Below are 16,857 nucleotides of genomic sequence, written 5' to 3'. Positions count from 1 at the left end.
AAAAAAACTAACAACGGCAGCCATCCCCTCCCGCGCAATTATTAAAAAATACACATAGCATGTTAAAATGTCATCACTTAAGACAATGTATCGTACAATAACAAATTAACCCCGACGAAAAGCCAATTTCGCCAACTCAGGAGATTGTCATGTGGTTGGGCCAAAACTAAACAGGAAGTGTATATAGAATGTGTGAACCCAAACAGATGGGGGAAAGGCTGTCTCGAAAATAGTAAGGTTGTCACGATATCACTATCCTAATACTCAGAAGTATCATGGCAAGAAAACACAACAAGAAGCTAACTAGATTTCCTGAGGAAAATAGCCCTTGTAGAACAAACAACCGTATGTTGTCAGATTTGTTCATTAAGTTTAAAGGCCAGGAACCCCCCGGCCACTCACCATGAGCACGGCATAGTTGCTGAGCGAGTCACAGGAGAGCGTGGTGAAGTTGTCGTGGTGGCCCAGGAGACGGCAGCCCTCGCTTTGCCAACCGCCCTGCCCACCCAACAGGCTGAAGTTCCAGCAGGCGGGCACGGCGTCAGTGCCGCGGGCAAACCTCCGCAGTGTGGCGTTCACCGGCATCCGCAGGCCGCGAAGTGGGAAACCCTCTGACCAGAGAGAGAGGCATTAGTCTTGACGGTCAAAACATGTCATGGTTCTTATCTTTATGAATCTAATCAATCTTTTTGCGCAACATTTTCAAAAACCTGCTGTAACAAAAAAACATATTGCCATCTCACACGTAATTAACAGAGAATATAATGGCCTCAAACACTTTCACTACATACAACCAAAAGTTTTAAAGCTTTTCCTACACTCTAAAATGTCAAATTACAGATGGATCCTAAATCAGGTCTTTGCAAGCTTTAATCAACATCTATTCATTCTAATAACATGTGTTGCTCATACCATACAATTCACTCTTAAAACAAGTCACAGCAACATCTTGAACAAAACCATCTAATACTATAGCGATACAGTGAGGTCCATGCCAGACTCACCTATCTTGGCCAGGAGCACGGGGGTGGCCACATTCCTCCTCTTTCCCCCGTCGGCCAGCAGGGTGGAGTTGCCCGTGGAGGGGAAGAGCTTGCCGTTGCGGAAGGCCAGCAGGTGGAACTTGTAGACGTTGTCACCGGCCTGGCCCGGGACAGAGTACTGGGAGAACAGAGAGGGGGGGAGCTGCAGGGACGCCTCCACTATGGTGTTCTAGGGAGAGAAAGAGGTGATTTATTCTATAATTGTATTTAGATTTTATTTCTACAGGTGAATCCCATTGAGATGAAAATAATGGAGTTATCAGTATAACTGTGGAATTCTGGGTACCGCTTTATTCTACAGTTCATCGTTTTAACACGTGTTATGGGTGAACGTCACATGACAATGCACCTCATTAAAGACGTCCGCATTTTTTCCCCCATCTGAAACTGTTTGTGCATATTATGACAACATTTTGTGACGTTTTGGTCTTTGGTAAGTTTTTTTGGGGCTGTTTGTGCACACAACACAGCCAAAGTCTACGCCCCTAGGGATTCTTTAATTAAGTGTGTGTTGTCATTCAACAAGAGACGACTCTTTTTCCTGCACATTTTGTCACTTGAGAAATACTGCACCAAACAGATTAGTTCGATGTAAAATTGCACGACTAAAGAAAAACATCAACATTTATGGCAGATTTCTTAAATTATCTTAGACTAATTCTGACTGTTTTGAAGAAGTGTATAATGGCTACGGCGTCTCAAGATGGACAAGCAAAGTTATTTTAAGGGAGTTCACGTCCCCTAGCAGAGTTCTGCTAGGAGCAAGCCGAACCAAGTATGCAGACGCCTTAAGGAGGCCTGTTTCAATTAACAAGACTGCTGCTGCTTGCTCTTTGCGGTCTAGACTGGGTTACTTTATAAGCACTTTGTGATCGACTCCCTTATGGACATTCCTGTGTACTGACCTTAAGAGCAAGGCTGGACAAGGTGCTGGTGATGTTACACTTGAAGCTGAGCTGGCGGTCAGGGTTGCCGTCTAGGTCGATACGTGGACCCAGGTCTCTGATCCCAACACGTTCAGGCATCAGCTTCTGAAACAGTGTGCAGGTCATGCCGTTGAAGCTGCTCGCCTTGATGGCGTGGGCCTCCAGAGCGATGTTATGGGAATTCTGGAAACAAATAATAGGAATTAGAGAAAGAATAATACACGAGGCCAAATGAAGAACAATAAGATCAGATGGGCTTTTAAATTCAAATAGTGGAAAACACACACACACACACACACACATCTACAGACAGTAGACCAGCTTCATGTGCGTCTCCCAATGACATCAATGCATTTATGCCTCAATGCTGCTTAGGATTTAGTCTGTAGAGGTGTAATAGGACATTATATACTGTGATCTCATGATTTACTGTGATCTTACGGTGGAGTAGGTCTGGGCTGTGCTGGCTAGGCGGTGTACAGCGATCCTCTGGAGACACTCCACGATGCGGGAGCAGGCCCTGGCCTCGCGCTGAGCCATCCACAGCAACCGCTCATCAGCCAGCATCAGGTTACTGGAGATGTCCACCATCACGTCCCCCAACTGAGACAGACAGAACAGGGTTAACACACACACGCCAAGAAACAACATAACTACACGCTAATAGTTACCTGCACATACACGCAGGGCCACAGACAGGCACATGCATACACCGGCCATATCAATCGAAACAATAACACAATGTTATTATCATCACTGTGGTTCCTCTCAGCGCTCCTTCCATGAGTGCTGACTGAGGACCGCAGGTCTCAACCAGGTGTGACATTCAAAGCCCTCTCTAATGAGCTCAAACTGCCAGGTGCGCCACTGAATGCCCTTCCAATGGAAACCCAACAGGCAAAGAAACCTGACCCGGCCTTGCTCTGCAATCCCCCACAGGAAACATCCCTCATTCCAGATCCTATCTCATCCGCTCTCATTCCGATTCCTCTGGATTTAAACAGGACAGGGTTGCCTTGTGTCAACTACGAGGAACGTAGTGATAAAGTCAAGGGAAGACGCCCCAAATACCAGCAGTAATATGGAAAGGCCTACAGTAAGTTGTATATTCACACTGTCACTTGCACTCAGAAGCAATGTGGCAGCATTCACCTGAACACAGTGAACACACACTGACAAACTATTACCTACAGTAGCTCGACTTAAAGTGACCCCATTTCTTCTCATTACACCTATGCCTGAAGGTTCGCCTCATCGTGCATGGTGTTCCTATCCTCCGTTTGTGCGTCTGTGTGTCTTTATATGCAAGTGCGTGCATCTTATTCACGCCTAAATGAGACGCGAGGTGGGACTGTGAGATGGAAGCGGGACTCACCTCCTTGTATTTCTCGGCAAACTTGCCAAACTTCTCGATCATCTCGGCCACGAAGATGACGTCCATCTTATCGGAGAAGTTGGCGGCCTCAATTGTGTAGACAAGCAGCTGGCGGGCCGTGATCACCGCGTTGGTCATGTTCAGAGGCATCTAGAAGACACAGACAGACAGACAGACAGACAGACAGACAGACAGACAGACAGACAGACAGACAGACAGACAGACAGACAGACAGACAGACAGACAGACAGACAGACAGACAGACAGATAGACAGATAGACAGATAGACAGATAGACAGATTTAGGGAGAAAGCATCAAGAAGGAATTTGAGTGTCGGAGGGGATAAATAATAAAAACACTGTCAGAAGAAAGAGATGAAAATAACAGACCAAGAGTAATGACTTGAAAGATGAAAACAAAGGAAGATGAGGAAAAAGACTAAGCTATAGAAAGAGAACGATGGAGGTAGAGAGACAACACAGACAGACACAGAGGGCAAATCAAACATGGGCAGATAAGAGTGCCATGGTCACCTGGTTGATGATGTAGAGGATGCGGGTGACATCCTTCTGGTACTGGCAGCGGGCGTAGTTGTCCTCGGCCCACAGGCCCCCGCGGTCACAGCGCCGCCATGCCCGCAGCTCATCACCCACCGAGCCCGAGTAGATTCCCGCGCCCGACGCCAGCTTATTACAGGGCACGTAGGCTGTGATGCCCGCCAGGGTACGAGGCCATCTGAGAGGAGGGGGAGGGTGAGAGGAAGAGACAGAGAGGGGGAGAAAGAGAGAGAAAGAAAGAGGGGGGGAGAGAGAGATGGAGGGAAGAGAGAGACAGATGGAGGAGAGAGAGAGAGACAGACGGAGGGGAGAGAGAGAGGAAAGAGACGGAGGAGAGAAAGAGAGAGAGAGACACACACAGAGAGAGAATTTGTTCAGGTAGCAAAATGCCAGAATCCCCCTAAGATTGATGAAGTGCTTAATAGATGTTGCAGGTTGACGTTTATTGTCACGAGTCTTCCTCCCAGCAAACCGGTTAAAGAGCGAGAGAGTTAGTAACGAAAAGGAAGGGTGGGTATGCCAGAGTGCGGTTAGCCTGAGTCACGTGGTGTGTTCCAGGAACATCATGTGATTATCTAGCCACAGCAGCTGCCACTTACTGGTGCTCAACTTCATCATCTAAAACTGTGGAAAGCTTTTATTCCAGCCCTGTTCTACGAGTCACTCAATGGATTAGACGCTTTTTAGACAATTACAATTTTACAAATTGAAAACATTCAGCAATCAAAACGAGCATTTCTTATAAGGACAAGTTCATGTTAGTCCTTCCCTGGTTGAGTCAGTTTTCTTCCATTTGGTGCCTAGTGAATACGACCTAGATATTACTACAAGTTAAAGTCTGATATTCAGCCACTAGGAGGTGCCACAGAGCCGAGCTTGTTCCACAAACAACTGGCACACTTAAACAGCCTAAACAAGTCCAATCAAATTACACAAGTCAGTACATACATACCTGCTTACATAAAACAATAGATGAGATTAAACCGCATGGCGGAGATTAGATTAAACCAATAGATGAATAAAAGCACAACATTTACCTAAAAACATTTATCTGACAGATTACTGACTGACATCAACCTAGTCTGTGACAATGAACATACCCCCTCCCGCTCACCTGAAGTCTCCCTTGTTGTTGGACACCCTGTCGGGCGGGCAGTACTTGGCAGAGCTCTCCAGAACCACAATGTGGACGGTACGTGTGGTGTTCCCACGGCTGGTCCTGACGCGACACTCCCAGTTTCCCGTAGAGCCAGGCTGGATGTTGGAGATGGTCAACGCACTGATGGAACAGAGAGGGGACAACAGTGACATAATAACATATGACTGCCAAACGGTAGCTAGTTTCAACCATGATTGCTGACGGGTGCCATTTGCATCAAATGAAAGTTTAAAAAAAAGGTAACGTTCATTGCCATTTCTGGCTTTGGCCTTTTACTGTAACATAGGAGTCATGCACAGGATTTCCTCAGGGCTGACCGCATTGCTTTTTTACAAATGCATATGCCGTGGTTTCATACACTGCCGTGCTAAAGAGGCCGCTTCAACTTCACGGTATCAATCAAATTTAGTTTACGCTGCCCACCCCCCCCCCAACATCATTTGTCACAAAGTGCAAACAGCAGCACAGTGAGCAGATAGCAGAAGCACAGTGGCAAGAAGAAACTCCCTGGAAGGAGGAAACAGACAGGAAGCAGATGGTCTTCATCTTACCTGGCGATGAGGGAGCAGTTCTGCACCATGCTCTTCTCGATGAAGATGCCCTGGGCTGCGTCGGGTTCCACCATGCGGCCGTCCTGGTACCACAGTACCTGCATGTCCTCCGCCACGAACGAGGCCTGGCACTGGAACGGCAGGCTGTCGCCCTGGAACACGACCTGATGCTGGGATGGCGTCAGTTGGAAGGAGGGCAGCTCCAGGGGTGCGTCTGGGGAGGACAGGGTTATATTTAGGGCATTTGTTTCAGGTGTGTTTTATTTTAGAGTTTTGGCTTTTTTGTTACTTCGTGATGTGTGTGTGTGTGTGTGTGTGTGTGTGTGTGTGTGTGTGTGTGTGTGTGTGTGTGTGTGTGTACACAAGACCTGAGTAGGATGGGGTTAATTCAATGCATTTCAACACAACTTCATTCATCTCCTGCTGGGATCCCCTCAATAGTCAAATGTTGGTCCTATTCATCACTCAGGTCATGTGTGTCTACTTGTGAAAGCTGTGCCACGTATTTCCTAACCCGTGCAGTGGAGAGTGCCAAACTGATAAGACAGGGCAAGCACAAACAAACGCTGCACTGCTCCGTACTGCTGGCCCTTTCCTTATCGCCTGTGCCATTGGACAACTCCCATTCCCAAAAATACCAGCAACACCAAACAGACTACGGAGCCAAACTCACCACTATGGAGTGGGGAGAGAGCGGTTTTACGTACATCTATACTGTATATCTGTCCTGTCTGAGAATGCGTCTTGGGAGGGCAGCGTGCCAAAGACTGCTTGTGAGAGTGTGTTCATCAAGAGTTAGCCTCTTACTGGGAGCTCTGGTTTGAGCAAGGTGATGTATGGTGTAGTGGAGTAGCATGTGTGTGTGTTGGTGAAACTTAGGTTTGATGAAGGTGAGTGAGTGTGTACACGTGCATTGGTGCGTGCCTGTGTCTAGTGTTCTCTCTGTGTGTATACGTACGTGGAGCTTAAGGGCTGATGACTAAGTGTAGGACCAAATGTGTGTGTGTGTGTGTGTGTATCCTTACCACAGGTGAACAGTTCAGGCTTGGTGGAGGTGACGAGCTGGCCCTGCAGGGAGCGGGGGTAGGAGCAGCTGGTGTCCTTCACCCCCACGTTGTTGTCATTGATCCAGTGCAGCAGCCACAGCAGGTTGCAGTCGCACAGCAGGTACGGCGTCTGGAACTCCCTGAGGTAACGTGGAGACAGACACAGAGTTAAAGGGGCAGTTCAACACTCCCGATGACATCGTAGAGAGTCATTTTCTTATCTTTTTGACTACAGAACATATTAAATCACCATTTTACACATCTGTAGAGATAATAAATATGAGGTTAAAAAGTGGTAAAAGTGCCCCGTTAAGTTTCATTTCCAGTCAAAAGCCCTATGAAGCAGTCTGGAAACAGAGGTTGAGGGTTTTGGCAGAACCATTTGATTGTATGTTTTGTAATGTGTTTGTAGAACCTCGAGTTGCCAACTGGGAAATGAAAGTTACAGATTCCACCTTTAAGTGGCTGCCTGAAGAATGGTGTAGCCCTACCATTTGGAAATAGCCCAGTAAAAACACCGTAAACTGCTACAGAAACGCAAGGGATAGCATTTCTTTCCGTAAACCCTAAATCATACTTACAATGTCTTCAACGACACCAAGCTGTCGAACGTCCCTTGGGCTAGCGATGAAAACATATTTCCTGAAAGGTTTCTGAAAAGACAAGACGAAGGCTATCAATCACCGATAACAAATTCATTAAAAAAATATGCCAACCTGTCACATCACACCATCAGGACCCAAACACAACCTGGCATTGGTTACTCTACTGAGATGTCCAGGAATATCTTAATCCTCACCTTTGTATTGTGGGAAGAGGACATGGAATACTGTTTTGCAGCTGTTGCACTGAAACTCGTGGGGGAACCCTGGGTAATATGCTAATATCTCAGCACCTGGCTGCCACCATTTTCTGGTGTTCTAAGAAGGGCAAATACTATTGGGGCGCTGGAGCCAAATATGTAACTTTCCCGTGAATGTACTTATCAAGGACTTATGGCGATATTTTGAAAGTAATTTTTTTAAGATGGATAGAGAAAAAAAGTTAACAGTTTTCAAAGCAAATCGAAAATAACTATTACTTACAGTCGAACCAGATTTATGAGGCCCTTGAATATGTCCACGTTGAGGCAGCCAATGCGGTTGTTGGACAGGTCTCTGTAGAAAGCCAAACCAATGGAGACTCTGGTTATATTCTGTCCTGATTTGCTCATGTCAAACAGCAGCAATATTTTTTGAAACATCATAGGCCATTGCAAATTGTACAAACATGAAATGCATACGACTGTAGTTAATTGACATCATGTGGTGACTCAGTGAATTTTAATAAATCTACGTTTTAGGTCAACAAATCAAAACCGGAGAAAACTGTCAACTAGACTGGTGTTGTCGTTCCCTGAGAGACAGGTTGGGGCAGAGGCAGGGATAAAAAAAATCAAAAATTCAGGTGTCAGTTGTACAACTTTTCAAGGTGATTTGAGATGTCTGTGTTCACCCAGAGGGGGTTTCCACATCAAAGCTTGTGTAACACACTAAACTAGTCGTGATTAACCTCTTATGATGCATGTCATACACATCAAAGTGTGTCTTTTTCGGCAGGACGTCAGGTAGCATTATCTATTGCCCGGAGGTCCTTTGTAAAGAAACCATGTTTGGGCAAAGATCTTTCTTTGACAACATATGATTTTGTTTAACCCAGATACAGTAGGTCAAACTAGAAGAAATGAGGTAGGCAGGGAATTCGAAACAGCCATTCCAAAAACATGCCCCCATGTTTAAAAGTAACACTGTGGGTGTATAAAAAAAAAAAATCTAGGTTGTGGGTGTATATGCAAGCAGTTACAGCTGGATAAAATAGCATCCGCTTAATGACTCAAACGTAAACCAATGACTAAAGTGTAACACCAGTACATGTTACGAGCATGATAGTGTAGATGACATCCGTACGATGGCATTGTCCATATAAGGTTAACCCACATGTACAGTATCAAGGTCTCACAATGCAATACAAACCCTAACCCAAGGTCTAATGCCAGGGCAGCATCATTGCTACAACCCTAACCCAAGGTCTAATGCCAGGGCAGCATCATTGCTACAACCCTAACCCAAGGCCCAATGCCAGGGCAGCATCATTGCTACAACCCTAACCCAAGGCCCAATGCCAGGGCAGCATCATTGCTACAACCCTAGCCCAAGGCCCAATGCCAGGGCAGCATCATTGCTACAACCCTAGCCCAAGGCCCAATGCCAGGGCAGCATCATTGCTACAACCCTAGCCCAAGGCCCAATGCCAGGGCAGCATCATTGCTACAACCCTAGCCCAAGGTCTAATGCCAGGGCAGCATCATTGCTACAACCCTAACCCAAGGCCCAATGCCAGGGCAGTAGTATTGCTACAACCCTAACCCAAGGCCCAATGCCAGGGCAGCAGTATTGCACTAGCAAACATCACAGCACTAGCAACACTTTTTTTCAAATAATTGTGGAGCGCATCACGTAAACATCCTGGTGTTGGTCTAATTATTGTTGTGGTTCCTAGGGAGGGTGGCAGCTGGGGAATTTACTGTGTGAGGTGGTTAGTTCCGCCTGCCCCGGAACACGGAAAAACCTTTCGAGGGCTGCCAAGAAGTCGTGCTGGCATCCTGTGTCTGAGGAGAATCACCTAGTGGGGGGGAGGGGGGGATACTTCCTTAGCTAAAGGGATAAACTCCTGTTCTGCCAGTGCTGCCATGCCATATCACTAGACATGGTGCAGTGCTCTCGCAGTTGGGAAAATGTAGTGTGATGTCAAAGCAGCCCACATAAGGAGGAAACCATCTGCTATGCCTCTCACAAATGACATCGTTGTTGCTTGTGTCATCATCAGCAATGATCATAGCAACATCATGTCCAATGAATTTCCAATAATATTTTAAATGACAATTGCAGACTATCTCCTTGCCAGTTCCCCCCCCACTATAACGTCGCTTCAGGGCTGTGTGTCAAAGTCACAAGGATATTGGTTTTACAGTACTTCAAATCATAAAACCTGTCCATGACCTTGTAGTCTGTCCATGAAAGTAGCAGCAGAGCTCAACATTACAGCCAGGCAGACCCAGAGCAAGCTGTCTTTTGTGATCTGAGCAGATGTTAAAATAGCCTGGTGTGTAAGTAACAAGGCAGGGTCAGTGACTGTTCAGCTGTTGGTGGAATGTTGCGGCTGCTAGATGGTAAGGCCCTGGAGAGGCCAGTACGGAAGAGGAGGGGTTATAGGGTGAAGATTCCCCTAGACGCTCATCTTTGGTCAGTTTTGCATTTTCCCCACTATGGGTTAATATCAGGGTTGGGGGAGGGGAAGTTGATCCTACATCTGTACCTAGGAGAAACTTCACCCCGGAGTGACTTGAATGGGTGGCACTAAAACGCATCCAGTGACTCATGCAGCACAAACGAGCATTGTTATTTCATAGGTGTCATGTGACTATATTGCCAACCTATGCATTTTGCTGAATGCAGATCATATATCGACACAGCACTGAGTCTACTACTTGCTCCTCACCAGGACCTTGACTAGATGTATCAGGTGTTGCAACAGGGTTGGAACTAGCCTTCCTTGGGGCTTCTCTCCTCCCAGGCTCTCTACTCCCCCACCTCTAGCCAGCCCGCCCCTAACAGCTGAGACCAGGCACCGTCTGACTGACACCAGATCAGACGTTTGTCCCGTGAAGAGTCCAGGCGCCAAACTAAAAGCAAAGCTAAGCTACCCTGCCAACGTTGTGGTTGTGTTAGCTCTGCTTTTTATTTACTACAGTGGGAGTGGATCAGTGGCATATCTGTTGTGCTGTTAGAGCCCTGGTTTGACTTTTTTTGTTGTTGATATTATTTAACCTTTATTTAACTAGGCAAGTCAGTTAAGAACAAATTCTTATTTACAATGACGGCCTACCCCGGGCCAAACACGGATGATGCTGGGCTAATTGTGCGTCACCCTATGGGACTCCCAATCACGGCCGGTTGTGATACAGCCTGAAATCGAACCAGGGTCTGTAGTGACGCCTCTAGCACTGAGATGCAGTGCCTTAGACCACTGTGCCACTCGGGAGCCAATCAACAGGCTACAACATTTCCTAACAAGGTACACTACAATGGAAAGAGGACTTTGACCTCTTTTTTGTTTTGATTACAAATGATGACAATGAAAGGGGTGAAGTACTGCATTGTAGCGTGCATTGAACATGTCTGTTTCTTCATGAGAACATGTCAAGTCTGACTTCCCTCTCCTCTCGCTGACAAGATGGCAGGCAGCTTTGGTTTGGCCTAGCCGCTAGCGAGTGGCATGTCTCAAAAACAAGCAATAATCTAATTAGGGTCTTTGGAAAGATGTATAAGGACAGATGGGAAAAACTAAAGATTGGCTGAGGCTGTGTGAGAGAGAGAGAGAGCACTGCAAGTCTTTGTCAGGAGCCTTTGCTACCGACTGCATTACAAGAGAGGGAGCGTGTATTCTCATGTCCTCCGTGTCAATTAAGTCTATCACCTTTTTCCAGAAGCCCAGCAGAGGGCTGGTGAGAGGGGTAGAAGTTCAAGACTTTTTACCTCAGCTACTCTTGTCGCACTTTCGTTAGCTGTGGAATAGGTTGAAGTGTAAGACATATATTGGAGACGCAGCCAGTCACTAGTCAAATGCATGATTTAACGACCTGACAAGCTGTCTGCAATATATTTCCACTGCCAAACATGTTCATTTTGTGAAAAGACTGCTGTGTCGTTCTGAACAGAAACGCATTAAATTGATGAATTTACACCAATGGATATACAGTGTTTCTGATCAAGTGTTTCTGATCAATTAATTTCATTGGCATTGTGATATAGGCTCATTCAAGATGAAATAGCTGTTGGCTGAATGATATAGGTTAGACGAGGGAAATACAGCTATAGGTTTAGAGAATATAGCTATACTGCTGGTTGTAAAATGGCCGCGGCTTGACAAGGGGAAATGAAGCTCTGTCCAAGCCAAGGAGATGACAACCTTCCCGTCTCACTCACTGCTCTGCACCAGCAGCCAAACTCTAGTTTATGTTGGCAAGGTCCGGCCAGTGTGAGATGACAATACACACGCACTCATACAGGCGCACGCTCGCACACACACACACACCCAAGCACACACCCATCCCCCTTTTCCCTGTATGTGTGAAAGTAGATAGGGCTTCATGCAGTCTCGAGCAGTCCCTGGCAAGGGCCCAAGTGGACTGGAGAACTGAATAGAAAGCTGCTTTACAGCAGTTGCTTATAGACTGGATACACTAGAGACAGAGAGTTGGCAATAGCCTCTATACCAGATACGACAGATAGGGCCAACATGGGTCAACAGTATTGATGAAACCTGACAAAAACCTATCGGTCAAAGTGTTGCGATGTGGGAACATATACAACAGTGTGTAGGTATTTCTCTTATCATCATACCCATCTCTTTCTCTTCTCTAACAGTATTGGAAATGGTGCGAATTGGATTCTGTGAAAGAAATCTGACGTTGAGCAAAAGAGCTCGGTTTAGACACCGGTTTGAAACCGTTCGGCCCATCACTCCTGCTGGCTGCCGTCCAAGAGCTACACATTATAGCGTCTGCCAAGACATTGACAAATGTTATTAAAATGAAAATGATTTAATGCTGATGGTAATACTGATAACGCTCACAGTCTTTTGAGCGCGAGCAGTCCAAGAAAAGCCCCCGGTTCGATACGGCTGATGATGTTGTTCCGCATGTCCCTGTGAAAGACAAAAAGAGGGTAAGCCACAAGAAAATAAAGACAAACTAAACATCAAGTACACAACAATTAATACTTGTAGTCTTGTTCGTGTCATAATGCAATCAGATATTACGAATACTTGCAACCGACTTCAGTAGAAATGAGTAAAAAATCATATTCTACCTATCTTATAACAAACATTAGAAAGGGTTGATTCATATTCCCTGATTGGCTGCTCAAATAAATAGGGCTACTGTTAATATAAGTGCTTTGTACATTCAGGGACCACATGAGGGAAAAGAGACTAAAGGTGTCCGCATCTTTCCCAGCTGAAACAGTTCGGAAGAGTTTGTGCGTTTTTTGTTAGTTTTGGACTTCAGTTAGCGTTTTTCAGCTTTTTTTTTCTTCTTCTAGAGTCAAGCCGTCTACATCCCTTCGTCTGCGATTGGTCAACAGCAGGGATTCTTCGATAAAGTCTGTTGCCGTCACTCAACGAAAGATAACTCGTTTTGATGAAGAAAAAAAATGGTTGAGAAATACTGCACCAAACATCTTCTTTAGACGTATAATTGTGCTACTAAGATCTGAACTGAAGTATGCTAACGCCTTAAGGCCTTCACCCAAGAGCCAGCTTTAAGCTAAAGATTCAGAAGAATGAATTGACTGAAATCTCACTGCTGCTCACCCCATTAACCCCTGGTTCTATGGTACTTTGTTACAGGATAACCACATGGCTAACAATCCTCCCATATCCCGTAGGACTCTCACCCACTCAAAACACCTGTGGCTAGGGCACGAGACCCCCCCCTCCCCCCATCAATCAGGCCTCCTCAGCACAATCGCTGACAGCCGTGGGTCCCCACACACTAAGGACCCCGCCACGCTTCGTCCTGGACCAAGTTCAAAGGCTGCGCGGTCACAGATACCTGCTAGCTCCTAGCGCTCACCCGCGCCGCCGAGTCACTCATTACGATCCATGTTTCAAAAGATCTCGCGGGTCGCCACCTGAGCCCCCACACAAAGGCTGCTGGGTAACTGTGACTGGGCTGTTTGATGTTGAGGAGCTGTCATCTGGTTGGAGGGGGATGGTGAAGGGGATTGGGAGGCAGGGCTACACATGGATCATAGGAGTCTATTGCTTTTGATGTGAACTGGCAGAATTAGCTTTCCTGTAGAGGGGTGTTGAAAGAAAAATGGAAAAGGGGGAGGACGAAAAAAATTATTCCCTTTGAAATGCAAGGCACAAATAGAGCACAGAGTGCCTTCAACCACCTGCAAGAGGCTAGGAAGTGAGGATCTTTGTACTTGCTTCGTGCCGAAATTGTACTTTTTCCCTACTCATTTCTCTATAGCCAATTCTGTTCTCCCCTCTAAAAACCTTCCAACAGTTTCACTTTGAAATGCTGGTGTTGCCATCCCCAACCCTTGCTGTGGTTTTAACCCAACTGTTTGATGTTGCTGACCATAGTAAATCAACAGAGAGGGTAGTGGTAGAATAGCAGTCCAGGCTCTGGGGGAGGGTGTTCAACAAGCAAAAGGTGGGTTTTACATTTATCCATGTCTTGATCAGGCTTAATCGTGCCATGGTGGGGCCGGTGCCAGTCAAATGGCCGGTGTCAAAACATCAGTGGGGGCAGTTTAGCACCAAAGCCAATCCCAATCTAATGAGCCTTTCATTTCCTCAAAGAGTAGTGTTGGAATGCTGGCAAAGGGTGAAACAGTCCAACAATTGTTCTGGACTCGTTTCGAATTGCCTTTCCTAAGTTCGTTCAATGGTTTTCCAAAAAAATGACAGCTTGAAGTGATCAGTTCTGGGCTTCTTGGAAGGGGGTAAAGAATGGTCTTTGTTTGGTGGATTACTTGAGGCAAGTCACTGAAAGGTACCGTTTCCAATCTGTTTGCAATTCAACGGAGTGTGTCAGTTGTTTAAAGATGGAATTTGCATTAGGGGAAACAGCGCCAATTGTCGCCCCCACCTCCTTTGTTATTGTTTGAACAAGGTGAGGAGCGTCACAGTGTGGTAAAGAACATTTGCAGTACACATTCTTCTGTTCTATCGCGAGTCCAGTATTCGTTGTTGGAAGTAACTTCTTTGTTGTTGTAATATCCCTAACGGACGTAGCCGTTTCACCATTACGGATTCCAGCTTTAAGAAGCTGGTTGATCTATATTTTCGATTAATTGACGCTTGGGTGAAGTGCAATCTGCAGTACCTCACTGTCAAGTCGTCACTGCTATCACTAAGATACAATTTGAGGGGTGGCATCGACGTATCGCAAAGTAAAATCTTACAAACCCAACACTACCACCTTTGGATCTGCAATCTACTGGCAGAAATAGGAGTAAAAGTGCAGAATATAAAACCACTTTGAAGTTTCCTTTTTAGAGAAGCTTGTGGATCACATGAGGGAGGAGTTGGGTTAATGGTGGGGGTTGCATTTGGAGGTACACCGTGCAAAACCTATCCCAACTCCCCCTGAAATTCTACAGTCTCTTTGCAAGAACACACTAGGCCTGCTTGCCATGCTAAAATGGAAATTACTGGATAATGGAGTCTGAATTAATTTACCTCAGAGTGCTTTAGGGGGTTCCAGAATTATCCTCGTGTTCGGTCTAGTTTAAACTTAAGATTATGAGAAGCCTATGCAGCCATTTTGGAAAGGTGTAGAAACATAGCCAAATGAGCTGTTCAATATAAAAACATGGTAGCTACTGACAAACATTATGACCTTGTCATTCAGAAGGTGGAAAAGAAAGTCTCTTCAATTTCCATTTGTCACAAGCAATATTAAAGCCAGATTGTCTCTTTGGCAGGTATCTAAAAATATACTCTACCAAATCTGTCACAAGGCTGCATTTTCAAGATGAACATTCATGTTGCAACGAAGAGAAATTGCCGATGTTAAACAAGGCTGTCTGCTGAAACAAAATGATGGATGATTCCTTGTTAGCGGATCACAAGATCACACGCGTCGATCAAATAAGGCTTCTCTCAACTTTGAGATTTTTCACTCCACCTCAGTCCAGTTAAGTGAGAAACACAAATGTCTCACCCCATAATATACTTTTTTCTGTAATTGCTTTGTTATCTTATGCAATGTTGAGAACCTAGTCACACAATATGTACAGTTTTCTTACATGCATACAGTTCCAGACTAGCATTCCTCATAGACGGTTATTCCCCATAATAATGCTTCGTCTTGAAACTCAATACCTCTCCAGTCTTTCCAAATAACAAGAGATTAGTCCTGCTTCATTCGTAATAACCCTTCGCTCTGCATTGAATTTGTGGCAGCTTTGAGAGAGAATAACCGTGCGACAGGGGCTAGCTTGGGTTCATATTACTGTGTAGGAGGGCAATAATGGGGATTCAGTGGGCCTCATCTCCATGCTAAGACACCTTTGGCCCTAACAAAACACTGCCGTCGCCACAGTTACCCTGCCATTTCACGGCTGGGGCTGGAAAGGGCTAATCAATTTACCCCCTGCATGCCACTCACAATCAGCTCCAATCACAGAGCGCATCACTGCACACAGACAGACTTACCCAAGCAGAGAATCCCTATTTTTGTTGGCTATGATCTGGGAAAGGAGGGAAGGAAGGAAGCAGGGGAGGAAGGAATGAGGCAGGGGCGGAAGGAGGGAAGCAGGGGAGGAAGGAGGGAAGCAGGGGAGGAAGGAGGGATGACAGAGCTCGTCACTGCATGCAAACAGACCAGGGCATAGAATTTTTATTTTTTGTTGTCGACTGTAGTCAGAAGAGAGAGAGGAGGGAGCTGGAGGGAAGAAAATTGGGGGCCACTTCAGCATGCAACTGGGCTGGCTTTGTGAGTGTGTGTGTGTGAATCATTCTGCCGACACCTCTGGTCTTGGCTTCATTAGAATGACAAAGCAAAGAGCTTCTCTGGATGAGGGAGTGGGATGAAAGTGGGTTGGAGAGGAGGGAAAGCACAATGGGAGCTGCTTTGAGGTACATGTGCCACTGGCTGCACACTTCTTCCACCCAGAGAATTAACTCGCCAGCCAAAGCGACTGGCCGTACACTATGCATTAAGATGAAGCAAAGAGCATTACAGGCTTCCTTAGCGTGGGGGATCAAAGAAGCTTACATTCACCGTCAGAAAGAACTCCAGTTTATCTTATGGCAGGGCTGCCCAACCCACTTCCTGGAGATCTACCATCCTGTGGGTTTTCAATCCAGCCCTAATTTAACACCTGATTCTACTAATTAGCTGCTCAACAAGACCTTAACTAGCTGAATCAGATATGCTAAATTAGGGTTGGACTGAAAACCTACAGGACAGTAGATCTCCAGGAAGAGGGCTGGGCAGCCCTGTCTTACGGCCTTCCACTCCGAAATTCTAAAATCTGACCCATTTATAAAAACCAGGAAGGAAGCTCGCCCCAAATAATCTGGGAGCGGATGTCTTATTAATACGCCAAGGTAGTCGGGGTGAGGTCAGGCATGTGGCT

At 45.9% G+C, this 16,857-nt stretch overlaps 1 protein-coding gene across 2 annotated transcripts in view; it reads right to left on the bottom strand.

The window, feature by feature from the left end:
* adgra3 (adhesion G protein-coupled receptor A3) overlaps positions 1–16,857 on the bottom strand; it is a 55,260-nt gene that overhangs the window by 12,670 nt on the left and 25,733 nt on the right. For both annotated transcript variants that reach the window (XM_029753774.1, XM_029753775.1), the window contains 12 exons: positions 12,332–12,403; positions 7,744–7,815; positions 7,240–7,311; positions 6,638–6,798; positions 5,613–5,826; positions 5,017–5,181; positions 3,879–4,080; positions 3,345–3,494; positions 2,411–2,572; positions 1,949–2,152; positions 1,005–1,212; positions 403–611 (listed from right to left, as the gene is read on the bottom strand). In XM_029753774.1, coding sequence (XP_029609634.1) covers positions 403–611; positions 1,005–1,212; positions 1,949–2,152; positions 2,411–2,572; positions 3,345–3,494; positions 3,879–4,080; positions 5,017–5,181; positions 5,613–5,826; positions 6,638–6,798; positions 7,240–7,311; positions 7,744–7,815; positions 12,332–12,403 — 1,891 coding nt within the window. The remainder of the gene's footprint in view (positions 1–402; positions 612–1,004; positions 1,213–1,948; positions 2,153–2,410; positions 2,573–3,344; positions 3,495–3,878; positions 4,081–5,016; positions 5,182–5,612; positions 5,827–6,637; positions 6,799–7,239; positions 7,312–7,743; positions 7,816–12,331; positions 12,404–16,857) is intronic.

This window comes from Salmo trutta, chromosome 5, assembly GCF_901001165.1.
Source record: "Salmo trutta chromosome 5, fSalTru1.1, whole genome shotgun sequence".
Classification (NCBI taxonomy): Eukaryota; Metazoa; Chordata; class Actinopteri; order Salmoniformes; family Salmonidae; genus Salmo; species Salmo trutta.
Note: the sequence above shows the minus strand (reverse complement) of the source record. Positions and strands in the feature narration are given on the sequence as shown.